The sequence below is a fragment of the Takifugu rubripes genome, unplaced genomic scaffold, assembly GCF_901000725.2.
Source record: "Takifugu rubripes unplaced genomic scaffold, fTakRub1.2, whole genome shotgun sequence".
NCBI classification, from domain to species: Eukaryota; Metazoa; Chordata; class Actinopteri; order Tetraodontiformes; family Tetraodontidae; genus Takifugu; species Takifugu rubripes.
Window position 1 is genome coordinate 6,491 of NW_021821595.1, and position 14,321 is coordinate 20,811.

Below are 14,321 nucleotides of genomic sequence, written 5' to 3' on the forward strand. Positions count from 1 at the left end.
AACACCTCTACGAATATAATAATGGATGAAAATGAATCAAAAATATGTCTGCAACCCCATATGCTGGAAAAGATTTAAGGCAATTAGGATAAAATGACATAATTATATTATAAATCATAATTATAAAGTCCCGGGTTGGACTTTTGTCCGCGCAACTTGCTGGTGGAGCCGGAACTGAGAATTTCGTAGTGTACTATATTTATGTATTGCTTTTCTATGTTATTTTCATATGTATTATTCTGGATCAATTGTTTAAAATGGATTTAATCTATTATTTTCATTAAATGTACGTTAAGTGGATTCCATGGCCTGATAGAATAGAAGTAAGAATGCTAATGATCTTGCCTGGTTTAATTAGCGTTTCTCTTTTATTGGTTATTATGTTGTACATCCACTCGTCCTTCTTTTGCACCAAAATTACCTTCATATGTTTATAGTTGGTCTTCTCCGGAAATGAAATTACTATCGATATTTCAAAATAAAAGCCTTTGGCTTCGCGGTCACGTGACTCCTCTGTTTACAGGCATCCGGAGAAACATGGAGAACACCGCTGGCAGTAATCCACAATCTAATGGATTTACAGAGAAATTAAAGTCCTGGCTCTCTTGGTCATGGACTTACGTTTGCTTCATCTGGTTCGGCATGGTGCTGATCATGATATACGTGCTGTGGAGTCCGCTCAAACTGCAGGAAACTCTTGCATCAGGTGAATAAATGCAAAAGCTAGCTAGCTATTGTTAGCCTTCGGCTTTAGCTGACAGCCAGCGAGAGCCTTGACAGATAGCAGTCTGCTCCAGTTAAAAGGGGAATCTTCGGATTCTTTTAGCTCCAGATTATTTTAACTTTAACAGAGATGTGCGAGGCACGAAGCTTAACTTTAGTGATTATTTCCATGCATGATCATTTTGTTCCGAATAGCCGAATCAGCTGTCTTTATTTGCTAAACCGATGTGTTAATAACAATGAAATAATAATGATCATTATTGTGCTCTGTTGATTTTTTTTAAAGCAAAAAAATTACACTGATTGTATCGCTGTGCTGTTTCTCTCTTATTTCAGCTTCAGTGTTTTTAAACACACTGACCCCAAAATTCTATGTGGCTCTCACTGGAACGTCTTCCCTCATCTCTGGACTTATTCTTGTGAGTTATTTATTCTTACAGTCCACAATCATGTGTAAACCTTTTGGATCAGCATGACGCCTCATAGAACCTCGGGTATGAATGAACTATACCCAAAAAAAAGCCTTAAGACTTTTGATCTTATTCAGTATTATTCTTATTGGATCAACAATTCATTAAAGTAATTTAAAATCCTTTTTTTTTTAGTGTTTATCATCATTGAGAAGATATGACATTTTGAACTTTCTACAGCATTTGGAGCAAAACATCAAAAATGCTCTTGGTGAATTAAAATGTGAGACTATTCACACCATTCCACACCATTTGGCACTTTTTTTTCTTAACTACTGTATCCCTTTGGGGGCCATGGGCATATGGGCAAAGGCAGTATACACCCCTGAATGAATCATTATGAGCATTTGGAGATTTGGTACCTCGCTCAAGGCCACCTTGACAGTGCCCCGCAGGTGTCCTGGCACCCCCCACTACTACCAGAAGGCTTCTCATGTTTTGTCTGCACCGGGGCTTGAACCAAGGACCTTCCGCTTCTCAGCCCAGTCCTCTCCTGGCTGACTCAACTAGTGCCACTCTTACCTACCCGACTTTTATATTATATATATATATATAAAAAAATACAAATATAATATCATAAAGTGATGACGTAATTACATAAAAAGAGCAATTAAAACCATGCTTTGTGTGGTATCATTTTTAAAGAAATGTTGCCACTGTCTTTGTTTCCATGGCAGATATTTGAGTGGTGGTATTTCCGTAAATACGGGACCTCGTTCATAGAGCAAGTGTCAGTAAGTCACCTGCGTCCTCTTCTCGGTGGGGTTGAGAGCAGCTCCGCGACTGGCCTCTTTACATCAATTAATGGCGAGACGGAGCTCAGGCCCAGTGTTTCAGGTAAACATGCTGTACATGTGGTCATTAAAACAATCGTGGTGGATGGTGACACTCTGTTATGTTGTCATTCTGATAGAGTGTAAGGTCTGGAGAAACCCACTAAATCTGTTCAGAGGAGCAGAATACAACAGGTACGTCTGCCTAAGCTTAAAATAACTCAAATTACTTCAAATTAAAGGTTGTCTGCGAAGTCTTAAGTGCAAACTAAAAGGGAGGCTTGTTAGCTTCATAGTGCTGTTTGCGGTTTGCTGTGTGTGCTGCAGGTACACCTGGGTCACAGGGAAGGAGCCATTAACCTACTACGATATGAACCTTTCTGCTCAGGACCATCAGACCTTCTTCACAGGTGACACCCCACAGTTGAGGCCAGAAGACGCTGGTGAGCTTTAGTACACAAAAGACCCAAAGGTTACAGCGGTGTTTAACACATTCTAACTAATCAGAACATCAAATTTAACATGTTTCTATCACACGACAGTAATGCAAAAAGCCTGGAGAGAGAGAAACCCTCAAGCCAGGATCAGAGCAGCCTACCAAGCCCTGGAAATGAACCAAGAGTCAGTGTTTTTCCTTTCAACAATCATACTTAATGCTGTTTTGATGAGGTCACTAAACACGTATTAATGTCTGATCATATACTTTATAATGGCTGGATAGATGCATAATAAAGGAATAACACATTGATTATACTCAAAGTCGCCCCTGTTATAGGTGATTTTCTACCCGTATGGCACAATTTTGACAGTAACGTGTGCATGTCCCTCAAATGTGTGTGTAGCTGTGCCGCGGCTTACGTGCTCCTCGCAGAAGAAGAAGCCACAACCATCACAGAAGCCGAGCGCCTCTTCAGAAAAGCCCTGAGCATCGGTAAGTGTGTTTAAAACACATCTGTGTTCGCCCAGGGAAGGGTCAGCACGGGGCGTATGGGCACGCTTCAGCCACAGCGCAGCGTTTTTCCCCGTTTCAGTGGAATATTTGGACGTTTTCATGGGTCTATTGGATGGACACGCCCTCCTCCGGTCATAAGCTGTAGATGATGCACTTAGATCATCGTAATTCATCAAAATAAAGAATCTAAATCTGACGTCTCACGTGTAAATTTTGAAATATTTGACCGAACGTCCGATTTTGGTCCCTCGTGTGAAACCATCTCGTAAATCGCGCCGTGTGAAAGCAGGCCTCTACTCCGCCCAACGCCATCGCAACAGGAGTCTGGCAGTGAACACTTGGGTGACGCAGAATGAAAGCGAGCGTGTGTTGCATGTGGAGGCCGACAGAGCCTCCTGCCTTTCTCATTTGTCCTCGTGTTTTTATGGAGACGCCCTACATATTGAATCCATAGCCTTACGGTGCTTCGGTATATAAAATGTCTCACATTTTCTGCCCCCCACAGCTGGAAAAGACATCAACCTACTGGTGTATATTAAGCGCAGACTGGCAATGTGCGCACGCAAACTGGGACGGGTTAAAGAAGCAGTAAAAATGATGAGAGATGTGAGTTTCTATTAAAATCTATACCTCTTGGAGCTGTATGTAAAGATTGTATTGGCCACTTTTATATTTTTTATAGGTCATGGGTGCCGAGGCATTGACTGTTAATGAGTTATTTTCTTCTTTTTATAGTTAATGAAGGAGTTTCCTCTGCTAGGGATGTTAAATATACATGAAAACCTTTTGGAAGCCCTTTTAGAACTTCAGGCATACGCTGATGTACAAGCAGTCCTTGCCAAATATGACGGTAAGGCTTAAACCAATAAAAACTTGTGAAGTGACTTTCCCATGCTTGGGTAGGAATGTATCATGTGAGATCTTTTTTTCTGCCGTCCCAGACATCAGTTTGCCAAAATCGGCCACTATATGTTACACATCTGCACTGCTGAAAGCGCGAGCCGTGTCAGATAAGTATGTCGCACATCATGCGAAGCCAACCGCATATTTGAGATGTGCGTGCGCTCATTTTGTGTCTTTCCCCGTCAGGTTTTCTCCAGAGGCGGCCTCGAGACGAGGGTTAAGCTCCGCGGAGATGAACGCTGTGGAGGCCATTCACAGAGCCGTCGAGTTCAATCCACACGTGCCAAAGGTCAGTCTTTAGTTATGTTTAAGGGATAGAAAATTGAAGACTTTAATCTGCCTATGCACGTGAGGCTGTGGTTTTGGTCTGGATCTCTACATATTTTTAAACTGAAAAGAATTCTTTTTCTCCAAACGTGTTATGCGCAGGTTCGCCAGCAGGTGTCAGTAAGAGCCTTGATACAGTTACTTAATTTAAATTTAATTGATTGAACTTTAATCCATTGTTTTCTGAGATCATCTACTAGTAATTTTACTGTGTCACGGATTTGTGCTTTTGAGTGTTTTATTATTATTATAAATCTTTAAATGGCTTATTAACCAAGTTTAAGTTTGCATCTGGGATTGGGATCTGCACCAAATTGCAAATAGAAAACACAGAATTATTCTTAAGTCTTTCAGTGGAAAGGCCGTGGCATTAGATTTTACACATGCAGTTTTGCCTTTTTCTCAAGATTATAGGGGGATTTGGTGTGTGTGTGAGGGAGAGAGAAAGAGGGCTCTCCAGCCACCTCTTTGATGCAGCCTTTGAGTTGAAATCACAGGCCCTCATCTCCACCTGTCCCTCGTCTCTGCTCCGCCCAGAGTCGGCTGTCGTCGTCACCTCTCATCACGTACCCTCATCCCGTCTCTTATCCTCCCCTGCTCCCTCATCTCCTCTCATCCCTTGTTTGGGCCAAACACGCAGTTAGCCATCGCAGCCGTCCTCATCGAGCTGAGTTTCAATGAATGGCCAATATTATGAAAATTGTCACGAGGCTTTCACAGAGGATTATTGGAAAGGCCTGTCTTTCAGCATCCCTCTGTGGGGATTGAGGAGGGTCTGCATTGTATTATCCTGCATGTCTGAATGATGAGTGCACCTGTGATTTCAGCCTTTTTATAGGACTGTGTTGCTCTTGAATTGTAGTTAATATATTCACCTAGATATCCTTCAAACGTGTGTGGGGAATCGGAGCTTTTGTTGGAGCTGCATCAGGCCCCAGAGCTGCGCCGATGTGCAACAAACAGCCACTGCATATGTTTGTGTCGGTTTCAAACATTAGCATGTGACAGGAAGGAAATCACCGGGTGAAAAGAAACAGAGCAGCACTGCGGTCGAGCAGCTCAGGAGTTCAGACTGTACTTTCCCGGGTAAATGAACACAACTCAGTTCAGACTGAAAGGTGCACTTCAAAATGCTGAGTCAAGAGTACGTGTGCAGGTGTTTTATCGAGCATGCTGAACAGATTACATATTAATATTGAGCTTGGTGTTTTCACATGAGCCTATTTAAAAAGCCCCCAAAAAAAGCTCCACACATTAACCTACAGCCTCCTCCCACACGGCCCTCCCTTTTGGTCTCCATCTTGACACTTTTCACCTCTTTCCTCCATACCTCCTCTGCTCCTCGTCTTCTTGTCCATCTTTCTTTTTCTCTCTTTTGCCTCATCTTAGTTTCTCCATCTGTCTGTCCAATCCAATCAGCTCTGTGCGGGCTGTCGGTTCAGAACCCGACCATTTGCCTCCTGCTTGACCAGAAGGAAAAGGGGCATTTTGCTATCCGAAACTGCCATGCACTTACTTTCACTAGCAATTTACTCCGTGCGCGTTCATTTGAAGCAGCCCAAGTGACCCGATCCCCTCCACCTTGCTATGTTACTCCTCTTTTGGAAGCATTTGGTCTGTCCACCCCATATTGGATGACATTTTCTCTTCTAAATTGCCATCTAAAATCTTCAAAATGTGGCCTTTTGCTGAGTTTACCTCCTAAAATTGGGCTTTCTGGTTTGTAAATTGAGACGGAGCAGCAGTATCGGTCGTTCAAAATTAAGACGAATGAGGTTTGTAAAGAGCAGGAAAAAGGGCAGCTGGGATTTGCCTTATCCCTCACCAATTTGGGAAAAATGCTGCAAAGACTCCCTGAAGTGAGGAGTCTGTTAATGGTGGTTCCAGACTACATGAACGTCTGATGCTTTATTTGTGTTTACGAACCCGAAGCCTGTTTGCCTGCGTGTTCCTTCATTGTGAGTCCAGCTCAGCATTACTGGGGAACCAAGACTGATGTCATACTGTTCTATTGTGAGAAACAAAGCACTGCAGATTAGAATCAGAAGGCAGCTTATGAGTTATGCTCTGGGCTGATGACTGCCTGAGGATAAAAGGAGAACACTTGAAACCCAATACCTCCTTCAAAGAGGCGACAGGCAGTGGAGAAGCAGACTGAGGAACGAGGCCGGGGGGAGGCGGGAGGCGAGCGCAGAGGACCGAGGTGTCACCTGGTCTAATGCCGAGGCATGCGAGGAGGGACAGCTGAGCAGCCAGCCTTTGTAACCGGTTAATCCTTAAACACAGAAGACTCGGGCCAACATGGCCGCCGCACACAGGTTATTCATCATCCGCCGAGGGTTCAGAAAACACCAGTAAAAACGGCAAAATAGTTGCTGTAATGAGCACAGTTGACCGCAATATCAGTCCGAGCAGGTTTCAGATTGTCAGAACGATCAAATGTGAAGGTTCGGCTTTGGAGTGGTTGGTGTTATTTTAGAGGTAATGGCGTTTTTATGTTGGTCTTCATGCCTCATTACTGGTACTGGAGGGACGAAGGGTGGTCAAAAGGTGACCAAGACGGTGAGAAAGATGACGGCTTGGCTTGAGCAGAGAGAGTGAATTTAAGTGAAACCAGCAGGGTAAGCACAGAGAGCAGTCAGTCAGCTCCTGGATGTCTGTTTCAAGAAGCAACGACAGAAGAGAGGGCGCAGGCTCGGGCAAACTACTCGTGGTCGAAGCAAGTGTAGTCTGATGACAGTGAGGGGGTTCAGGGAACGGCGAATGCTTGAGGAAAATTGCCACGTTGCACCTCTAAGTGTCTTTGTCTCCAGTCCTCAGATGTAGCATCAGTTGAGCCAGTGGCGCTCTTTGGAAACCGGGTGTCCGCTCAGTTCGCCAGCTCCTCCTGAGGTCCTGTGTACACCGAAGACTGCTGCATAAACACAGTCTCCCGACACGAGGCCCTTGGAGGCCTCGTGTCGTTATCTCATTGGCCATTTAGAAAATAAATGCGCCGTCTCGTGTAACATTCTCAGAAAACAAACTGCATACCCTGTCGCTGAAGCGAAGCTTTTCCAGCTGAGCGGCGTGCACGAGCGCCAAATGAGGAAAAAAGTGACGCGCTGTCGGTGGCCTGCTCGCACGTGGGCCATCGCAGGTATGACATCACCGCCACTAACGCGGCGTATCTGAGGAGCGGGGTCTTTGCTCTGCTTCCCCGCTGGTGCTCCCACTACAGATAGATGCAGTCCGATCCACTAAGAAGCTTTAGTGATCTACTCTTGAGCTGCTCTGTCACTTTGGAAACATGCAAGATCAAAATGACATGAAAGGAATTGCTTTTTTGCAATACATGTAGCACCTGGACGGCTAAAGATCACGCCGACGGGTGTGAACCACAGCGACGGGACCAGGTGAATAGTGGAAAACAGGCCGCGCTCATGTGAGTGCAAACAGGAAGGAGGAGGGAAAGCCGGGGGGACATGGGTGATGCAGCACAGTCTGGCCAGTGGGATGGATGGACGGCTGACTGAGCCTGTGTCCATGGAAGGGATTAGACAGGATTAGCTGCGGGGTAACCTTCCCAAAGTGTCAGTCTGAGATTCAGAGTGCTGTGAAGCTGGCCGCCTGGGAATCAACCCAGGGGGCCCCAGCCCCGCACACGGCTTTTGTTTAACACAGAGCTCGGCCGCACTGGCCACCACAGACAGGAAGAACCTAGAAGAGCAGATTCAGAAGTGTCAACAGACGTCTGGGGGGGGGGGGGGATTTACCTGGAACCAGAACCTTAATTAAAGATCCACAGTGCAGAAAAGTTGATTCCTATCATTTGTAGCTGCGAGCTGGAGGTTATTTCAGACCACATACCTGTTCTAGAGGTTGTAATTCTAGGACGGGGGTCAGCACCGCGTACCCACTGACTCAATGGGACAAACTTAAACAGTGGGGTAGACAGGAGGGGCGAGCAGGGGACGTTCCACATTCATGGAGTGAGTGTACTGTAACAATAACACACACTCCCAGAGCTTTGGAACGCTTCTCCCTCCCACCTTCCACAATTGCAAAACAAGCCGGTCAACAAGCCCTCACACGAAGAAAATATGTTTTCAGTCTGCGGGCAGTTGGCCGGAGGGAATTGCACAACAGGACGGATGAGTGCAGCGTTGACCGATCGGCACGTGAGGGAAACATTAAATCGAGATAAACTGATGCGTTTTATGGAGTCAATTTATCAGACTTGAGGCTGTCGTTTCCTCTTCCTGCCCACCTGGACGGCAAACGCACACAATCACTCGCATTTTCATGGGAGCTCGCACGCACAGTTGGAATGGGGAATGGTTCAAACGGGACAGGAGTGAGTGCACTGACGTGTGGGTCTGTGCCACATTTGGGTTGATGAAACTGCCATTAAGCAGCATGTCGGTGGTTTCTCTTCAGCAACTCTTTCCAGGTTCTCTTTATGGGATCTGTTGTCAGTCTGTTCCTTTGCTCTTCACTGGTTTTTTCCGCACAGTTCTGGAAAAGATTTCCAAACCAGGCTGGCTTACGCGGGACCGGCACTGCGGTCGGGCCCACTACCACTGTTGTGGTCTTTCAGCTTCCCATAATCTTGCTTAAAATGTTTTAAGTTTTCATTAATTTGTTTGGGTTTGCCCGTCGCCTCGTGGGCTGTTTTTCCATAATCGCTGTCATCCCTCTGAAGTTCTTCCTCAGCAGAAGAGCCTGGACCTCGTCATCTTATCTGCTTCTCATCTCCTTCTTTTACTCCATTTTCCACAAAAACCCAAATCAGTCTGCCACCTTTAGCACACAGCCCCGCCCCTTGAGAATTCTAGGGAGTCTTTGCACTTTTTTCAGGAGACATTTTGGGATGGGGGAGTTTTTTCTCAGGTAAATTTAACGTTTTTTTCAGAATCCCAAATAAATGATTAAAGAATCCCTGGGGTGGTGGAGCGGCTGATGTGGACTCTCATCCATACATCTCATATTAATCTTAAATATATTGGATAATCTAACGTTGGTGGGGAAATAGGTGGCTTTGTGCATCACTCAACTGAAGAAAGGAGGAATAATCACTTCAGCCATCCCTTTTGATGAAACCAAATCAAGGTGTTTGAGTGTAGCCTTCATCCTTACGTCTGCTTCTGTCTTTAGTATTTATTGGAGATGAAGAGCCTGATCCTGCCTCCAGAGCACATTTTAAAGAGGGGCGACAGCGAGGCGGTGGCATATGCTTTCTTTCACCTTCAACACTGGAAGAGGGCAGAGGGAGCCTTAAACCTACTACACTGCACCTGGGAGGGCAGTACGTATTCACCATTATATGCTGCTGCCGATGGTAGATCGAATGCTGCACCAGCACTTGGCAACACGATCAGAATCATATTAACCTCGATTCATTTAGCTGCATGTCTCCTTATTTACAGCATTCCGGTTAATCCCCTACCCACTAGAGAAGGGTCACTTATTTTACCCCTACCCAGGATGCACAGAAACAGCAGATAGGGAGCTGCTGCCCTGTGAGTACTGTGCACATGTTGCGCGCTTCACCACTCATCACCACTCACCTTTTGTTGCCGATCCCACAGATTTTAATATCCCTTTCTTCCCCGACCGTCACTCCAGCGTTCCACGAGGTGTCTGTGTACCCAAAGAAAGAGCTCCCCTTCTTCATCCTCTTCACAGCAGGCCTGTGCTCCTTCACCGCCATGCTGGCCATGCTCACACACCAATTCCCGGAGCTCATGGGCGTCTTTGCCAAAGCTGTGAGTACTTCGACCACAGGCAGCTACAGCTTACCGCTACTGTATTAATAATCAGATATCCGACAAAATGCTACTTTTGCTTTACATGCGCTTTGTGTTGAGTGAAGCTTTTAACAGAACATATACTTTAAAGCCTCTAAAGGCTTTAGATGTGGGTATTGATTAGGTGTCCTCTCCTAGCCTAATTCTTTGTTTATGGTCAGCGTGTTCGTTGTAGTCTGTTTTTATGGTCTCGGTGAAAAGAAGGCCACAGAGAACATCTCGTACTCTTCTTTTTGTCACGGGAAAGATGGAAGAGAGAACACAGTCGGAGGTTTACAACAGCGCTGGTAAATCTAGGACTATGTGCTGGTCAGATGGAGGGCGTGATCATCTTCAAGGGAGGAGCGCCGAGGTTTTCAGAGAAACAAAAAGACTCTTCATATTTCTGCTCTTTAAGAGAAGATGGAGGGATGGAGGTGGCACTCAGTCTGGTGAAAAAGGGACATTTTCAACCCAAGGCCCATAAAGAAAGACACACCCACTATCTCCTAAAGCCCCCGTGTTTCAGGTTTCAGGGTTTTCTTTCAGCATTGTCTATGACGTTATGCTGACTTTCTGCATCTCTGTCCTTTCTAGTTCTTCAGCACACTGTTTGCACCCCTGGGTTTCTTCGCAGACAAGATGGAAAGCTTCATGCCATCCAGTTTTTGGCACCAGCTGACTCGAATCTGAGCTCCACACACACACACACACACACACACACACACATTCAGACAAAAAGTGTTTGCTCTCCTGTCTTCAGCATTAAAGTCCACTTGCTGCATTGTTGGCCGATAGTACCAGCTGAGGTTGTATCAACATGGCCTGGCCGCTCTCACACTGTCCCAGCAGCAGCGTTTTCCACAACCATTATCTGTTATTTCCCGGAGTCGTTTGTTTGTTATGGGAGCCGTTCTGTCATTTTCTTCAAATGTGAAACTACCTGCTTGAATTCTCGTCTTCGGGCCGTCTGTCAGTCCAGTTTGAGTCTGTGTCAGTGGAAAAAGGGCCACCGTGACGAATGTAGATCACCGCTGCATTCGTGCTAATTTATTTATTCCTATCCAATGAATGCATTTTAGGATCCCGCGCGTTCTGCCCCTCAGGCATCAAGCGGGCCCGACCCAAAAGTCTGTAAAGTCTCTCGAAAGTAGTCCTGTGATTTACAGCCTCAGAGTGCCTGCAGTGGACACGCCGCCCTGCAGTTCAACAGCTGTTACCACGGTGCGACACCTCAGCATTGCGTCACCGGGGAAACCGCTGCCCCCCCCCCCCCGCAACATTGGGATGTAAATGGGTTCATCACCAGTCACTGTTATCCCTCTGCTGGAATTGCTCCACTGGTGGAGCTATAGGAGCTACAGACGATGGGAAAACAGCTGTTACACACTAGACTGCATTAGCTAGAATCCTGGAAGTTACAATACACAATATTCCACATTACTTAATTGTGATGACTCGTTTGGAGGTTTAAGTTTACCAGAAGTCTAATGCAGAAGAACATGTACAGCTGGTCTCTGCATTACTGTAACACAGTGTGTTATCAGTGGGAAGCTCAAAAGCTTGATTCTTTATTTCAACACTGATATTCAGCCACGGGAGCGTAATTTGTGCTGAAGAATAATACTGATATCTTTCATGCATAAAACACTGACAAGTGCCTTTTAGTGCATCTCGATTTACTCACCTTTAATACCGATGGTGACAACAACCATATTCACCTTTGGAAGATTTCTAAAAGACTGACAGACGCCTACAGATGAGTATTGTTGATCCGCCAGGAAACGGATTTGCGGACTGGTTTATGATGCTCCGAAATTCTTTAAAATAGTCCTGATCCGCTCGAGGTCTGTTTCACCCCTCCACGTGTTTCTGTTTTCAATCTGCGCCAGTTGAATTTCTGGCCTGTGCAGCCAAGACGAGGTGTGCTGAGGACAGGAGGACGTTTAAATGGATGTAACCGCCCCTTGAATGAGTTGAACTCACAATAAATGACTCTTAAAGTGCATTCGTTTCCTCTCTTAATCCTTCGGTCTGCATGTTTTGTATTTGTGTTTCTTTTATTTTAAACGCGGCTTGGCAGTCTGTCGCTTTCATCTTTGGAAGCGAAGCATTGATCGCGCCGGTATCCTGTTCAAGGACAAGTGACTCACCGTCACCCTGTTGCTGCTCCTGCACTATATAAAGCCAAGAGCCGCCGTGTCCGTCTTCACGATGAAACCACTCCAGCGCCATCAGCGGATGCTTTTATGTGGCATGTACCCAGTGAACCGCTGATGCCATAATTGAACTCATACACTCGTGCTTAAAGTGGCGAGCAGCGGTAATGAAAATCGCTGTGGAGGACTGTTGACAGCTGCTCGAGTGTTTGTTCCCGGTGCCAGAGCGTGTTTCCGTGCTGCATGTTCAGACATGAATTGCCCATTGACATTGACAATGAATCCCATTTGGCAGAGATGCGGCGCAATGTAGTTCGCCATACAGGGGTGGATTCAAAGGCATCCATCCTGTGGATGTGGTGGACATTTTTAGCCACGATGGTCACATTTTCTTTATCTTAAAGAGTTACAATAATGGTGTGTGAGCAGTTCCGGCTTTCCCACATTGCCGCTATCCTGGTGCGTGTGAGACAAGTGTGGCAAGGCACCCCTCAGGGCCCCCTCCCTACCTTCTAACCCCCCCGACTGCCTGAAATCTTAGATTCGATGCTGCTAGCAGAGGCAAGTCAGCCTCAGTCGATGTGTGGGGTTGATAGTGTAGCTGACAGCATGGCGTTTAAAGACAGGAGGACTGAGCCTGGGATGCGTTTGTAGGCACAAAGCTTGTTCCGGGTAATGATGGCGCTCCGAAGGCAGCAGCGCTGGGACTGGACTGTTGCTATACAACAAAATAAACACATCGCACACGTATATATCACCCTCTTCCTGTTGGGGCTGATCGGTGTGCCCCACAGCCCGAGGCTGGAGCTCTTTTAGATTCTAGATTTTTTTAAGCCTAACCAGAAATGGAAAATAAACTGGACGATTGGAGGGTGGAACAACCCAGAGGAGGATATTTATATTATATCTCGCTCCTAGATGACAGAAAATTGAGTAATGTGTTCAGGAAAAGATGTAGATTTAAGCAAAGCGTTATGTAAATTAAAATGTTAGTGACATTCTTATGGAATGAGCCTTGAATATTTGAGGTAGGAAGCTCCTGTCAAGATGGTGCTGGTCATGGGACCATCACTCTTGCCGGACTGGTGGGCAAAATTAGCTGAAAACTTTCAACGTTAAAGTTCCTGAGAAGCAATCATTCCTAAAAACACAGCGTTGTGCAGTCTGGTTCCGGATAAACAGCACTCGGAGAGCGTAGACCTTCGCCAAGCAGCTCATTTCCACATCGCAGCAGTAATAAAATGATCAAAGCCCCTTGACCTATGACCTTTGGATCATCAAAGTCCCTTCAGAATGCAAAAATCACCAAAACGTAATCATCGCTTTGTTGGCCAATCATCAACCTTTTCCTAAATTGTGATTAAAATCCATTCAAAACTTTTTGAGTTATTTTCTTCACAAACAGACAAACGTAACAACCTCGGCAGAGGTCATAATCATAATCTGAAGTCCGATTTCTCATGCACATTCGGCGTTGCCGGGAGGGTTGCCAGGACCATCGTGACTTCCAAGGAAAACAAAGAAACATATTTAGCCAAACACTCTGGAGAGCAAAAAAAACAGTTTATACATGTCAACCTATTGCTGTAGCATACAAAGATATTAATCACGCAATGAGATTGAAGTGAAGCTTTTTGGCGTTGAGGCCCACTCGCAAGAACATGCAACGTGTTTTCTTTGGTAATTGACACAGCTGTGAATTGCTTTTGACCCATTACAAATTGCGAAGTGCAGATTACAACATTTCTCTCCTCTGGTTTCCTCGAACGTGAAACGTGGACGGCGCTGCTAGCCCGTCCCCGGGGCCAACTTTAGCTCAGAAATGTTGATCATTTGAGATGCCCGTTGATATCACTTTGATGGCAGAGAATGCCTGCAATGCCTCTCCTGTTATTTTTAAGAGTTAAGCTGGATCACACGTCGTTGGGCACCAAGCCGCGCGGATGCGATGGCGTATTTAAAGATCATCAAAGGGGTTCGTTAATCTGCTTAAAAGGTTTCCTTTGTAAAAGGAATCCTGTCTTTTTGAAATCCAAGAACAGTTTAGAGTCAAATTTTCTTTAGTGGCAATTGCTTGATGTTTGGGGTTGCAGGTCTGTTTGGACCGATAAACCAGATAATATCGGCTGGATTGATGCTTGTATGAAGGCTCTACACCAGAGTACGCGTGCGGGTGTGTGTGTCCACGTACTCACATTTAGTACATATCGAGAACCAAAGTCCTCATTCTAGAAGTAAAGTGGGGC

General features: G+C 45.6%; 1 protein-coding gene across 1 annotated transcript; it reads left to right on the plus strand.

Moving 5' to 3' along the window:
• Window positions 1–510: 510 nt before the first annotated feature.
• On the plus strand, window positions 511–11,770 carry LOC115248161 (suppressor of tumorigenicity 7 protein-like). Its single transcript, XM_029831785.1, has 15 exons — window positions 511–706; window positions 1,060–1,142; window positions 1,871–2,030; window positions 2,107–2,161; window positions 2,294–2,409; window positions 2,509–2,587; window positions 2,809–2,897; window positions 3,424–3,524; window positions 3,654–3,768; window positions 3,860–3,932; window positions 4,008–4,110; window positions 9,285–9,435; window positions 9,557–9,649; window positions 9,756–9,895; window positions 10,514–11,770. Exons 1-15 carry the CDS (start codon window positions 538–540, stop codon window positions 10,607–10,609), a joined length of 1,623 nt encoding a protein of 540 aa, XP_029687645.1. The 5' UTR covers window positions 511–537; the 3' UTR covers window positions 10,610–11,770.
• Window positions 11,771–14,321: the final 2,551 nt, after the last annotated feature.